We start from the raw sequence: 15,522 nt of genomic DNA on the forward strand, positions 1-15,522 counted from the left end.
ATCAACACAACGATATATATATATATATATAGCTGTATATATACATACATATAGCTATGTAAATTTTTCTCATATAAATAACATGTATATACCTATATGTCTATATATATATAGATATATAGACATATAAGTATATATATGATACATATATGTATATATATGTTATATATATGAGAAAAATTTACAAAGCTGTATGTGTATATATGTATGTGTATATAGGTATTTGAATGTATATAATTATAAATATATATACATATATATAGCTGCATATATACATACATATAGCTTTTTCTCATATATCTAACAAATATATATATAAACACTTATTAACCTATATATATATATATATATATATATATAAATATATATATATATATATACACATAGAAGTATATATGATATATATATATATATATACATAGAAGTATGTATATATATATGTTATATATATATGAGAAGAATTTGCAAAGCTGTATGCGTATGTGTATATATGTATGTGTAAATAGCTATATGTATGTAGGAATACATATAATTAATATACAATTAATCAAATGTGTGACACATGGCCCTCTGGTTGTAGGTTTAACACTTGGACCTGCATTACATAACCTCTCCAAGGGTATGAATATATATATCGGTGTTCTTGACGCGCATCTAAAATTGTTGGACCGACGCTCAGCTGCAACATCCTGCTCCATCCATGAACCGTCCTGGTTTGAAGGTGGTGATGGATGATGGGACGTCTGTTTCCTCCTCATCCTCTTGGGGGTGCCGCACAGCTGCTACTTCTTTAAGAACCACCGCCCGCCCCCTCCACTGTATTTTTAGCTGAGCCAGCTTCTTCATTTGCTGGATGAGACAGACATTTCTCTGTGTGTGGACTGGAAAATCGCGCTCTGTCGTTCCTTATTGCATGACATCAGTTCGCATGATGTGGATTCGCAGTGGGCCCATCCAGCCAGATGTTCCTTTGGAGTATCTGAATCTACCCTGAGGGACAGATTTGTCCCTGATGCTGAAACGCGCAGTCACCCCGCGGATGCTTGATGCGCGTTATGAAACGCAACGCCGCACCGGGCACCTAATATGAAGCGAGATCCTATGAAATAAAGGGGGAAATCTATTCATCTGCAATCCAAAAGTAAAGAATCCTGCTCCTCGGCCCTCTGCTTCTTTTCATTGGACTGGGGGATCAGGAGAAAACCTTCAAGACGGAGGGGGTTGTAGAGCATCGAGGGAAAAACAGGGGCAACATGAGAGAGCGGGACTTCATGCCCAACATGGAGAGAGGCAAACCTGCCACTTACACAGGGGACAAAAAGGCTAAAATGGCTGCTAAGACTAACAAGAAGTGGGTGAGACTTGCCACTGTTTTTGCATATGTGTTGTCTGTGTCCTTAGCAGCCATCATCCTGGCTATTTACTACAGCCTGATCTGGAAACCGACCAGCGCATCCTCTTCTGCTGGAAAGCCTGTGCCTGAAGGGGTCACCCCCACCGCCAACATCTCAGCTGTTTCTCCAAACAGCAGCGCCTCAGAGTGGAACTCTACACAGACAGTGCTGCTGACAGATAAGGCAGTCAACCAGACAAGCGGGATGTCCACGACCCCGAGTAATTATGCGCAAAGTGGGGCCGTTTTCACGTACGTGGCAGCGGGGACAGAAAGTACGCAGGAGGAAAGACGGTACGCGTCTTCCCACGGTGACGCGAACAGGAGCGCTCCTCTCAGCCCGGAGGACGAGAGCGACGCGGTGAGCGAAACCAGCAGCCCTGAGCAGGCGGCCGCAGGAACATCTGGACCTCCGACTTAAAGCCGGACCTGAGAGGACACTGACTGGGCAAGCCATTTTAACCCATCGCTGCATCCTCTCTTATTTAAAATAGAAACTTTTACATTCTCTAAACCGCAGGTCGGATTAAAATAAAGGTCTTCTTGGTGGAGAGCTCAGTTTGCAGAGCCCCTGCATGGATGCTGGACTGCACATCTTGATTCCATGCCTAAGAACAGAGGAGCTATTTCCCCCTTTACTATGCTTTCCTTTTGTTTCAGGACATTTATATGCCTTAACTCATCTTTTGAAGCCACTCACCTGCCCTAATGTCTGGACAAAATTGAGTGAAATTTTTCTCTAAGTTATAAGGAGTAGATTTTTCAGGGTGTTTTGGTGTACTGAGCTATCGTTAATCAATTTAAACCATTAGTTCAGCATTTAAATGCTATATGGGTCAGAAAATGTTTTGCCAAATTGAGTTGTTTGCAGGTTACATCATAGGTATAGGTCGGTTTGAGCTCTGGTTTAATAACTTTGAGTACCACAGATACCACAGATTTACTGTACGTCAATTCAATATCTGAACTGAAAAAGGATTACTTTTATCTACAGTTAATCACATTAAGGGGTTTATGTTTTTTGGTTTGTTTGTTTTTTTGCAGGATTTTAGCCTTTTTGCGGATCTTAAACATCTTTAATTCAAAGATGAAGTTAAAGCAAGGCCTTGTCTAGTAACATCCCATTCATAGCTTGTAAACAGTTATTTCAAAATCAACCTTAGCCATGATAATAGCTGGAGCTGCTTTTGTTTATACACCATGATCAGTCATACATTTAGCATCTAATTTGTCTTTCTTTTAAGCATGGAAGAAGTAGTAGCCAGCTGGCTCAAAGAAAAACGTTTTTTTAACAATATTCTCTCTGACCTTATTAGACTAAATCTAAGAGTGGGACTGCTAAGTCAAAAAAAAAATCAGAAAACTTTATAAAGCTTAGAATACCTTCATACTAGCCTATGCCTATGCAATGTGCAGTTGAGTAAAAAGTAGAAACCATGGGTTTGCAGCACTGATGCACTATTGGGTTGAGTAGCAGTATCCTGCCAGCCTGAATGAAATCCACATGAGCCCCTCATACACAACTTAGCCAATTCATAGCTTAATTTTGTTTACAAATTGCATTTAAACTGTGCTTTCCTTGTCAGATCAACCCTTGATTCTTATTAGAAGAGCCTACATTATTAAGTTATGCTCAGGTACAGTATGTGCATATAACCATGTAAATGTTATGTGTATTTGGTTATGTACATATAAGACAGGCATACATATTTTGGCCTTGAAACTTTAGTGGAACTATAACAGATTTTTATTCAAAGTTACAATATGTACAATAGGTCAAATATATCATTCAAAAAAATCAGTAGGACATGATTAATTTCTATGGTTTTCTATCAGGTTTATGTTATCACCCTGTATGCTGATGATATATTTGTTTATTTAGAGCATGTTTCTCGAACTGTGGCACAGGTACTACTGGTGGTACTTGTGCCTTTAGTGGTACTCAGAGGAACTTATGGTATCAACTATTTACAAGGTAAATATGATGTAAATGAGCTGTAAAGTGGAGCTAATAAGCCCATCTTGCTGAAAAGAAAAGATGTTTGTGCACATTGATCTGATGCCGATTTAGATCACCCGCCGGGAATACCGATGAAACTAGCCTTTTGGTACATTTACATTTAAGTTTATATGTTTATTAATGTACATTATCCATTTTGAACACATGTATACAAATAAATATATATTAAAATTGAAGAGCACTCTCTTGCAGGATTTGAAGCAGGTTACCTTAGGAGACTAAGTGGAAAAGGGCTGCAGAGGTTTTAATAGACGTTTTATGCAACTGCTGAGGTTGGGACAGTGGGCACTGGGTTGATGAATACCATTACTTTAAAAAAATTGTCAAAAGGAGAATTTGATGCAAAATCCCGGATTGTTCATATTTACATTTTTAAAGATTATACAGAAGAGCTTTTCAGAGTACAGCATAAACCCACAGGTCTTTTTTCTCTTCTCTGACAATATACAGTTAACTTTGAATATTTCTGCCACTGAAATCTAGGGTGGAAAGTGAAATTCAATACAACTGGCCTTGAAATGTTATATGCATGCAAACCATTAGTAAAACTGATTGAAATATGGTAAGACATAAAATATTGCTTTAAAGTAACAATGGATACATTGATCAGTTCCTTGCAACTGCATGTTTAATCAGTTGAATCCACAACATTGCCATTATAAAAGGAGCCTCTGAAGTGCAATCATTATAGAGTATGTTAAACTATTCCTGACAACTATTAAATCACTGAATCAGAGCAGTGAGTACAAGATTAATTACTTAAAGAGATAATCATTTCAAATAAGGGACAATTAAGTGAATGAGGATGGATTAATATAGACAGAGCTGTCTGGAAATAAATATAGATGAAAATAATAGCAAATGATCAAACCAATAGGTTCTTGTTTTAAAATGTAATTTGTAAAACTGTAATCATATGTATTTCTCAAATGAAATACAAAGGATAAGTTTATATTTTAGTTACCACTAATCCTCATAATTCAAAATATTTAAAGATGGATGAGTTTGAAACAGCCTTAACCTACTTTCCTACAGCCATCCCTGGAAGTAAAACTTCCCTCCTTTTCCCTTGGGACTTACTTCAGGAAGTGGTTAAGTACTTTGCAGAGAATTGGGACATTTCTTTATCAGTTTTGGATTATTTGTGTTGTGTAAACAAAGGTTAACTAATAAACCCATATGAATATGTATTAAACAGCATTATAATCAAATATACCAACCGACTAGCATTTGTTGAGCTGTTTTACATTTCTCATCCTGTTTTAAAATACTGACTAAAGAAATGTATAATCCTGTAGCTTTTTTCTAAAATTGCAAACCTTTTTAGTAAGTATACAAATTTACAAATACACTTGTCTGACTTTATATATTATCAGGTACATCAATACCTTTGGTAAGAAAAGTCTTTCACTTTGGTAATACACCAGAATACATTAAAGAATAATTTGTACTGTATTTTTTGTAAAGAAGCCAATTGCATCATTATGCTTTCAACGCTATATTTTCCTAGCCTGACGTAGTCCTACTTAGCCTGACGTAGTCCGACTCAATTCTAGTCAGAATATGAGTCTGATACTGCTCCATAGAGCTGTGATTATGGGGCGTGTTTTGAACGAACCAGGAAAAAAATGCCTCTGCACTCAATTGGATAGATAAGAGCAATAAGAGCAATGGAGTGCTCTTATTGCTTAGTGCTGTATGTTAAGCGACGCATAGTTGTTGTCAACAAAAATCAAAGCGTGCAGTTGCACGCCTAGAATAAGAAGATGAGCCTTGATCGCGTTTCTCTGTTCCTCTTTTAAAATTAATTTGCTGTCCATATCTTCTAGAACAGACCTAATAGCAAATTCTACTCACCTCAACTCTCCAGCGGCAGCCGTTGTTGTTGTCACCCAAGCGTGCTTTGTTGACGTGGTTGATTACGGTACTGTTGATCATCTGTCCATCATCGTATAAAGCCCGCCCTGACAATTTGATTGGCCCGCCAGATATTGTGCGAGCACACTCACGCTACTGTTGAGCAATGCCAGACCGAACTTCCCGACCTCAAATGTTGTGGGCGGGACTAAGTTCGGAATGGCACCCAAGCTAATATTTTCCTTTTTTCCGTTTTTTAGAAAAAGAACATTAGAATACAACAGAGTATTAAGAGTATTCATGTTTATTAGTCAAATAGAAGTATAAATCCTACTATTTAAACGCTTTTTAGGAGTTAGAATATCAACTTAAGCTTTTTACTCAAGTAAAAGTGCAAAATTACCATTTTAAAAACTACTTAAATTAAATTGATAAATAATGTAATGAGCAGTGGGTAGCACTGCTGCCTTGCAGCAAGAAGGTTCCGGGTCCGGGGTCTTTCTGCATGGAGTTTGCATGTTCTCCTAGAGCATGCGTGGGTTCTCTCCGGGTACTCCGGCTTCCTCCCATAATCCAAAAACATGACTGTTAGGTTGATTGGCTTCTCTAAATTCTCCTTAATTGTGAGTGAGTGTGTGAAAAGTTGTTTGTCCTGTTTGTCTCTGTGTTGTGCTGCAATGGACTGGCGACCTGTCGAGGGTGTACCCTGCCTCTCGCCCGTAGACAGCTGGAGATAGGCGCCAACACCCCTCATGACCCCACTTGGGATTAAGCATGGATGGATAAAATAAAGTAATGCATCAATAAAATATAAACCTTATACTTGTTACTGTGCAATTGTATTAAATAAAAATTTTTCTAAGATTCTTGATGATAACTTCCTTATACTTTTTTATAACTACTGATAAGAGCATCAAATGTATCCTAGCATCATCTTGAAAAACAAGTTGGTGCAGGAGTGAGTCCAACCAGAAAGAAATTAATTGTCTGGATGAAGCTAATTATTTAATGTTTTTTTTTTTTTTTTTTTTTTTTTTATACCAACAGGCCATACCTAAAATTTTCTTAAATTAAACAAAACTAACAAGACTATTTTTAAAATGTAAGGAGTAGAAAGTAGAGATACAGTAATTGCAAAAAATAAAAATAAAAAATCAGCCCTTGCCCCCTCACAACAGGAAGTTAAAAGTTGAAATAGGATTCAGCTATAGTGTTTATATAGTGGAATGGATTTGGCAGTGGAGGCTAAACTGTGGTGCCATTATACAGCATCTCAGCCAATGACCTCTGGAGATAAGCACCTGGTACCCTAAGGATAGCTGGGTATAGATGATGGATGGACATTTATTGAATAAGTATTATTGTTAAGCATTTTTCTTACAGTATTAAAGCAACAGTTGCAACTAACCCTTCCTATCAGTTATCATTTCATGGTAACTGTGTAAAAAAAAAAGTAGGTATCTGAAATAAAATGTCCTTGTTAATTGCTAGCATATGCCAAAGATAAAGAAAAAAATGTAATAATGTTTTTCCATATTTCAACTCAACTCAACTCAAACTTTATTTATAAAGCACATTTAAAACAACTGGGGTTGACCAAAGTGCTGTACAGGAATCCCAGTTAAGGAACATAAGATAAAAGCTAAGGCTAAAATACATAAACACATAAAAATAGAATAAGATAAATGTTTCAATTAAAATACATTTTAGAATAAAATAAATTAAAATAAAATTTTTGCCAAATGTCCACTTAGACATGATTTCCTTCAGTTCCACTGATAAAAATATATAAATTTACTCTGCATTAGTGATAGTAGTAAATCATAAAGTTTCTGTTTGCATTTTATATGTTTAAAATATGTTTTTTCAAAGAACAATAATGCATGTAAAGTATTTATCCATCCAGCTCACCTTTGCTGGGTCACTGATGCAGGATATGAACCATGACCTGGTCGGGTTAGCCGTTTATTACAAGGCAACACAGAGCACACAAGCCCTCATTACCAAGGACAAACCATACAAACCAACTAGACTAACTTGAACATTTTTGGACAAAGGGATGAAATTGGTGTCCCAGAGGAGAACCAATTCCCGAAAAGGGAGAACATGCAACAACCATTACAAGCATTAAGACTCCAGGCTGTGATTCAATACAGACAACACTGCAGAGTAGATATTATTGTACAAACAAAATTTAGTGAAATACAAACTTTCAGAAGTGAAAATAATTTTTTTTACTGCAGCTATCACTGCATTTTAGATGCAGGAAAGACTTATGATCAGAAAGTCAACTTTAGAGACATGACTTCAAATTTTTCTAATAGGAGCGTTGCTATTTCTTTCAACCATTTCCAGTCTGTCTGTATTGCAATGTTTTTTTTCCAGATTGAACAAACATGATGAATTCGACTCATGTTTAAATCCTTAGAAATATCTTAAGAATCTGAGAGTACGTTCGTATTAACATTTTTGAACCACTAATTTAGAGCCATACAAATTAAGTAGATTAAAATATATATTTAGGTAATTCAATATGCTCCCTGTTCTTTCAAACATGGATATCAAATAGATTTACATGAACAGCTCAGAGTCCAATCATGAGCACTGCAACTTGTGAAGGCGTAGGTACAAAAGAAAAGAGAGCAGGCCCATCACAACGATCTTGTGATCTTGGGAGTTTGATCTGATTTAAACTGAAGCTCTTATACAGCATAAGTCTAAGCAACTGTATGATTAGAGGGGTTATATGTCCACATCTCCCAGACTCTGCCACAGTTCCACTTCATAAAAAGCACATGTAGCGAGCTTAAAAGTGGAAATAACACCAGCCACCCTGCTCCTCTCCAGCAGAGTGTGAGGGAGGTGTATCGATTTGAGCTCTCTTGTTGTTGCTCAGCGCGGAGCAGAGAGGCACATTACACAATGCTGCTCAGTGTAATTTTGATGTCTTAAAAAGGGAATTGCTTGGATGAGAGGTTAGACTTCTGTGGTGCCAGTGACAGCCATTATTTACAATCACGATCCAAATTAAATCATCTGATTTCCGCTGAGCAGCCACCACCTCACTTTGATGTAAACAGCGAGGACAGGCCTTGTAGTGTCAGCATGACAGATTTGCAGAATCAAAGCCAAGGTTGTGTGCTAAACAGGAGGCGCATTCATCAGAGGAGGCAGCAAGAAAATAATTACAGCATCAACTGACTGGTGTCTGTTTATATGTTTGGACCTACAATTTGCACAGCCAATGGATTGTATTGCTTCTTCTGATGGAGGAGTTTATGTGTTTGGATGGATACTGCAGGAAACTGCCTGTGAGTCAGACCTCACAGTGTATGACCTCATGCCTCTTGAACCTATTCACCCAAGCAGATGATTTAATTATTTGATGTCAAGTCAGCCATATGTTCAAAAAGAGAGTAATGTGAGATTTGTTAATTTGGCTAAAGGAAGAAATTGCATAACAACATTTGTGCAGATAACTCTTTGAAAAGGCGTTTATAGATGTTTGCACTGTGCCTTGCAAAATTATCTCTTTTTTTGCCACAATGAATCAGCAAAATTAAATGTATTTCAATGGGGCTTTATTTGGTCGGTAAATCTTAAGAATTAAATGTAAGAAAGAAAATTGTGATTTTGGAAAGCAAGTTAAGAAATTTCAAACTAAAAAATTTTATTTCCATTTGCAAATTTAAACAGAGTTACAGCTTCTTGAGCTTAGCATATTTACAGAGAAACAACTTTTCAATTTTTGGAATATCAGATTGGATGGAGAGTGTTCAATATTAAAGTGTTTCTATGGATTCTCATTTGGTTCTGGTCCAGACTTTAACTGGGCCATTCTAACAATTGAGTATCCTTTGATTTAATTTAATCCTGTAATGTATGTTTATTGTCATTGTCCTGTCTGAAGGTCAGCTTCCATCCGACTCGTAAATCATTTCCACCTCTAATTGGTTTTCATCAAATCTCCCCCTTTGTTTTCCTTCCCTCCATTGACTTTAAACCCTGGTGTTGCTAATATGATACTACATTGCAGGGGCAATGTTTGGTTCTTTTGGTTCCTCTAAACTTCCTTGGTTTCAGTTTTTCCATAAAGGTCATTTTTGTGAAGTGCCTTTATAATATTCACCCACCAGGGCTGTTGATCTCTGCAGCTCCCCCAAAGCTGTAGAGATGCTGCACAAGGCATCTTGGCATCTTCTCTGAATAAAGTTCAGTTTTCACTGTCTGTAGGCTTTAGTATGTTTTACCAGGTCTGCAGTATTCCATTAATACAGTGCTCTGTGAGATGTCCATGATGCTGTTTATTAGTGTTCTCATACAAAGCCTTCACAGAACGTTTGCATTTATGCTGGGTTGTAATTATACACAGATGGGTGATTGTTTTATGCTATTACTAGTCCTGTGTGTTCAGGGGTGTCAGAAGATACCAGCCTCATTAAATAGGAGTAAACAATGTGGACGACGATTTTACTTTCAAGTTAAGCAGTGCTTGGGTTGATGTCTGGCAGAACACGTGAACAGAATTACATTGAAGGTTTTTGTTGAAACATATATTAATTTAAAATGGTGGGATTATTTAATATTCTACAAAGCACTTTCTCAATCTTAACCCTATTATTTTTTTTATAGTTCAAACCAAATGAAGTCTGATTTCTTATCTGAGGTTGTTCTTTTGATTTGCTGTCTGTTTACTTATTTTCAGACCACAGGAGAAGGCAGTTTTTTAGATAAATCTTTTGGGGTTTGTTTTAGTTGTCTTGTGAATTATTTAGGCACAGAGAGGCTCCTAAATAGAAATGATTAACCCTTGTTTAGTTTCTGGATAACAGACACATTTTAAATGTGATCTTCTCGTGGAAGACTGTCTTACCCTTACAACCTATGCTTATTTTAGAAAAATATATGAAAACTCTGTTTAACTGTTAAGTTAGGTTTTTCATTTGAACTTTTCGTGGTTTAAAAAAAGCGCTAGGCTATGGAACACAGTTTATACATTTAAAATGATTGCAATTGAAAGATGGATATGGTTCCAATTATTAGCTGGAACCTTTTACAAAATATACTAATGATGAATGATGCATCAGATGGATCTTTTAAGATGTCTTTCTTCCTTTGTTGTCTTTTTGCTACTTTTTAAAGCAAAACGTTTTGCACAAAATAAAGTCAGATTTGGGCCCCTTTAAAATGGAAGTTGTGACAACATATTTAAATCTGTTTAACACCTTGTGAAGTGTGAAAAAATGTAAACATGTGCTTATTCAGTGTTACATAGCAAAAAATTATGAATTGAAGTTCTTTCAGTCAAATCAGTATTTGTCAAAAAAAACAGCTTAGGAAAGACTCTCTCATAATACGGGGCAAAAAAGTAAGGATGAAGACTGAATTTACTAAAGATTTTGATAACAGTTTTACTATCAAGTAGTGGATTTTTTTTTTAAGAAAAATGTAATAAACCATATTTATTTCCATAAAAAAGCTCTGAAGAAGAAACTGCTGATTCTAAATTTGTATTTCAGATTTCTCTTCCATGTTGATGACATCATAGAAGACAAACCTGTTCGCTAGCATTATAAGAAGTGTAGAGCAATTATGAAAAGAAAGAGGAAATAAAATACAAATTGATCATCGATTAGTTGACTGTAGTGATGTCACTGAAGGAAGGTGGGTTTTAAAGCTTATCTTTCTGAAGGTTGATTTAATCTTCACTTATTTACTAATGTCAACAAAACTCTACAACAACAAAAAAAGGCATAAATGTTTTAGCTGTGTTGGTGACAAACTGTTTGATTGATTCTACATTGGAGCCTGCATAGCAGCTTAAAAACATGAACAAATGCATCATCTGTATTTACAGCATTCAATCCCGAAGCATGTGTTTAAAATAAAAAACCCTTTTACACATTTTTTTTATAGATTAATGATACTAAATTAATAAACTTTAAAACATGCTGGCAGTTCAGGTACATTTTCCCAGCCCTCCTATGTCTACTAGAAGGAGAGAGATGGAGGATACAGCTGAGGGGAAACAGTCACTGTGAGGAGAGGCGTGGTCGTTACAGCTTAAAGCCCAACATGGTGGTAAGAGATGACTCATATCCCCTTGGGATGGACATCTGGTCACGTTTTTTCAGATTCGGGTGCAGACCCAGCTCTGAGCTTGCTGCCATTTATCAAATCTGATGTCAGACCAGAACTGTTACTTCACTGGGCTCTAAGTGTAGCTGATAAAACATCACAAACCCAGACTGAAAATTAATGTTTTTGCAACTTTTAAATTAACAAATAAATTAAACAGATAATAGGATTTCAAAATAAAATTTACTTTAAGTGTTAAGCTTACTGTAGGAAAACATTATTTTCTTTTTTTTAGGATTTTTTCCCCTGAATTCTAAACTGTTTTGTCTAAAAGTTTAGAATAGTTTAGCAAAAATATCACCCAGATTAGTGAAGCGTAATATGTGTGGGCAGATTTACATTTTGTTGCCTATCAGATTTGAGAAAGATCTTCTTTGAATATCATAGTCTGAGGTTAATCTACACTTTGGACAAATCAGCTCTAGTGATATATTAACAGTCTCTGTCCTACTGAGAGGTGAAGCTCTAATCCTTTCTTTAAAGGTTTTCTTTCAGTATTACGCTACATTTACACCACTTTACCTTTCACGCCCATAGGAAAGAAAAACATTCCCACAGCATGATGCTGCCTCTGTTATGTGTTATCCCGGCGATGGTGCAGTCAGTCTATGATATCTGATCAAAGGACTTTGTTTTCTTCACATACCTTTAAAATAGAAAATACTTTGACAATTTTTTTTTATTGGAATAATGATTAAATTAGTTTAATGAGGCTGTGAGTTTAAGTAAATGCTCTCAGCCTTCCTATTTCTAGTAGAAGGAGAGAGATGAAGGATATAGCTGAGAGGAAACAGTCACTGTGAGAAGAGTGTATGTAGAGGCGTGGTCGTTACAGCTTAAAGCTCAACATGGTGGTAAGAGATGACTCACATCCCCTTGGGATGGAAGTCTGGTCGCGTTTTCTAAGGTTCGGGTGCAGACTAAGCTCTGGACTCACTTCCATTTAACCTTCATTTATCAAATCTGATGTCAGACCTGCACTGTTACTTTACTGGGCTCTAAGCTAATAAAACATTGCAAACCCAGACTGGAACTCAGATCCACCCTTTATTTTTTTCCCCAGAAGCATCTTCATTTTGCTGTCCCTAAAAATCTGACAAAAAGAATGACATCATAACTGCAGAGCAAACAATAATAATAATAGTAAATAATAATTTCAGGGCACAGACAATCATTCACATGTTCCTCAGAAAAACCATCACCTGACTAATCAGCTACGGTCTTACTTTTCTTTTCCCAACATAATCAATCTGTAATTTACTGATGAGAGTTTAACAGTTCTAGAGTAATGAGGCCGTCAACATGTGTTATTCCAAGGACCTGGTCTGCCTGCTAAAACTGTTTAAAGTCAGTGAGCAGTCAGTTTACCCAGTTTATTCTGTTGGCCTTAAAGTCACTTTGAGCTAATTCTGTTCAGGGTCTTGGTGGAAGGGAAATCTAAAAACCTTATATGTTATCAGACTGCACTTATAGATACTCTGTCTCTCATTTGGGTCAGGCAATATAATTGCAACTGAAGTTGATTAATTTAATGTATAATAACTAAGCAAGCAGGGGATCACTTGGAGAGAGACGTGATCCAAGGATGTCACTAGATGTTTAATTCTGAAAGCACTAAGCAAACATGACAAGGATTTTCTTACCTGTAAGCATTTGTGCTGGTAACAGCCTTATGCCACCTTTGGGGTCCGGCTGCTAACTCCCTGCTCAGGCCAAAGTGTCTTTGCACTGTAGTGTGTCCTCCTTCAAATATGGGGTGCTCCTTATTTCAAATTCAAAATTATAGGGTAAAAGTGATTGAGTGTCTTTCGTTGGTTTAGAAGATTAACCTCTTCGGTTGTTTTTTATTTTAGCGTTTCCATGCTTTGTGAAGGGCTGACTGTTATAGCAAATGAACTCAATACCTTCTCTATTTGCCAACAAACGGCTGCACATCCATTCATCTGTTGACTGCCTCACTTCCTGTTTTAGAAGACAGCTTTCCTTGCTACAAAATGGATAACTTAAATAGTTATCCATTAGCCCCCTATTTGTTTTCCTGGATATTGTTTCTTTTATTTCTTATTTATTTTTTGCTTGCTTTTTCTTTATCACAATATCATCAACAAAGTCAATATTTTTCACAGTTCATTCTATCTGAAACCCCAAATCTGCAGTAAAAGGAGTTACAGTAAAAACAGGATCCTATGGGATCTGCTACATCAGACCTCTGCATCAACATCGCTTCACCGAGCTGCAGAGGGGCCCGTAGGAAATCAACGTGAAGGTCCTCTCTCCTGCTGACTTAATCCCACACTGCACTTCAGTCTTCTAAAACTGCCTACAGGAATCATTTCCATAAAACAGCAACACCCCCACTGCAGTGTGGTATGTTGTGAAAATCTTAAATTGTTATGTAGTTTAACAAAAAAAAATGCATGGAAATGATCCTACACACAAATCGGGTGGAGGGGCTGTTTTTTTTTTAATCCTGAAATTAGAATCTAAATTGTGCAGTTTAAAAAAAAAAGATTTGTAATTTTGATAGGCTGTTGTTATGTGCTGTAGGTCAATCCCAGAAGGCTGCCATGGAGATAGCCTTGAGAGGAGATAATTAAATACTGGTCCCTATGGGAGGTCCCACCTGTTTCAAAGGCAACAACCCTGCTGAGAGCTCCTGGTAAATTAATCACATTCAGCAGGAAGGGAGCACTCAGCAAATTGAAGCCTGATATATTTTATCCCAGCTACATATTTTCTCCTCAAAACTTTCTTTTTTTAACCTTAATAAAAACGTTCAATTCTTAACAGGTGGAGTAAGAGTAGGGGCTGAGACTTCCAGAGTGATAACGATAAATAAAAGATTATAGGATTGCTTACATAAACAACAAATAGAAGCAATATAAAAAAATAAAAAATAAAAGTTTTTGTTAAAATATTTATCTACCATTTTGATTTGAAGGAATGAAAAACACAGACTAGGGACCCACTAAATGTAGTTTTTCTTAGATCCAAGTAACAGTAAACAATTTATGCAGTTTCACTTTAAGTTTCCAGCAGTTTTTAAAGCTGGAAATTTCCATTAGTTTTTTTTTTTTTACAGAAGAACTGTAATATAAATATGGAGAAGCATCATTATTAGTGTGCAGCGAGATGTTGATGGAAGACCCCTCTCTGTTTTATATAATTTAAGATATTTAAAAGTGTCCTATAAATTTGTTTTACTCCTCATGCCTTTCTAACCATCTTCTAAAGTTTACATAGGAATGCTTTTTGTTTGTTAAACCTCTCAGCTGGGACGTATGAATCATTCAAGGCAAAAATGTACTGAAGCTCGGGAGATTAACAAGCATTCTGCATTTTTCATTTAAGTACCAAAAATGGGTGTAAAATAGTAACCTACTATACATATACTGATGATGATTTTGTCATCTTTAAAACATTGTTTTATTTTATTGGGCATTATCTTTAAAAAATTACATTTTTTAAAAACTATTTCTAGATCCTGAAAGTCAAGGGTTGCAAATTAGTGGTTGTTAGAAACATATCTGTAGCATCTATTTCTTTTTTTAGTAAGTTTAACGTTTCTGCCACTGTTAAATTAACAAATATAAAAAATACCATTTACTTTAAATGTTGGCTCTCTGTAGGAAAACAATGTTTTCTGATCTTTTTTCAAGATTTTTGCCCCAATTCTAAACTGTTTTGCCTGATAATTTAGAATATTTTGCCTAAATTTTGCCTTTGGCAGATTTACATTTTGCTGCCCATCAGATTTGAGAAAAATCTTCTTTGAGTGTCTTATATAATCTACACTTTGGGAAAATAAGCTCTAGTAATATGTTAACGGTCTCTCTCCTACTGAGAGGTGAAGCTCCAATCCAGTCTTCAAGGGTTTTCTTTCAGTATTATTCTACATTTATACCAATTCATCTTTTATGCCCATAGGAAAGAAAAACACCCCACAGTATGATGCTGCCACTATCATGTGTTACCACAGCAATGGTGCACAGCATTGAGATCAGTCTGTTATCTGAGGACTTGTTTTATTGTTTATAGGCTTTTGATAAAGTGCAAATTATTCTTATTAGGCTGTTTTTCTTCCCAACTGTCAATAAAAATATTAGCTAATAAC

The 15,522-nt window shown here is 36.1% G+C and overlaps 1 protein-coding gene across 1 annotated transcript; it reads left to right on the forward strand.

Moving 5' to 3' along the window:
• The first annotated feature begins 786 nt into the window (after positions 1-786).
• inafm2 (InaF-motif containing 2) lies at positions 787-3,649 on the forward strand. The gene has a single exon (XM_015389906.1). It carries the CDS (start codon positions 1,254-1,256, stop codon positions 1,812-1,814), a length of 561 nt encoding a protein of 186 aa, XP_015245392.1. The 5' UTR covers positions 787-1,253; the 3' UTR covers positions 1,815-3,649.
• The last annotated feature ends 11,873 nt before the right edge of the window (positions 3,650-15,522 follow it).

The sequence above is a fragment of the Cyprinodon variegatus genome, unplaced genomic scaffold (assembly GCF_000732505.1).
Source record: "Cyprinodon variegatus isolate N-32 unplaced genomic scaffold, C_variegatus-1.0 Scaffold480, whole genome shotgun sequence".
Lineage (NCBI taxonomy): Eukaryota > Metazoa > Chordata > Actinopteri > Cyprinodontiformes > Cyprinodontidae > Cyprinodon > Cyprinodon variegatus.

Excerpts from the sequence above, each read along its gene's own strand:
- inafm2 (XM_015389906.1), top strand. The coding sequence starts at position 1,254 with ATGAGAGAGCGGGACTTCATGCCCAACATGGAGAGAGGCAAACCTGCC.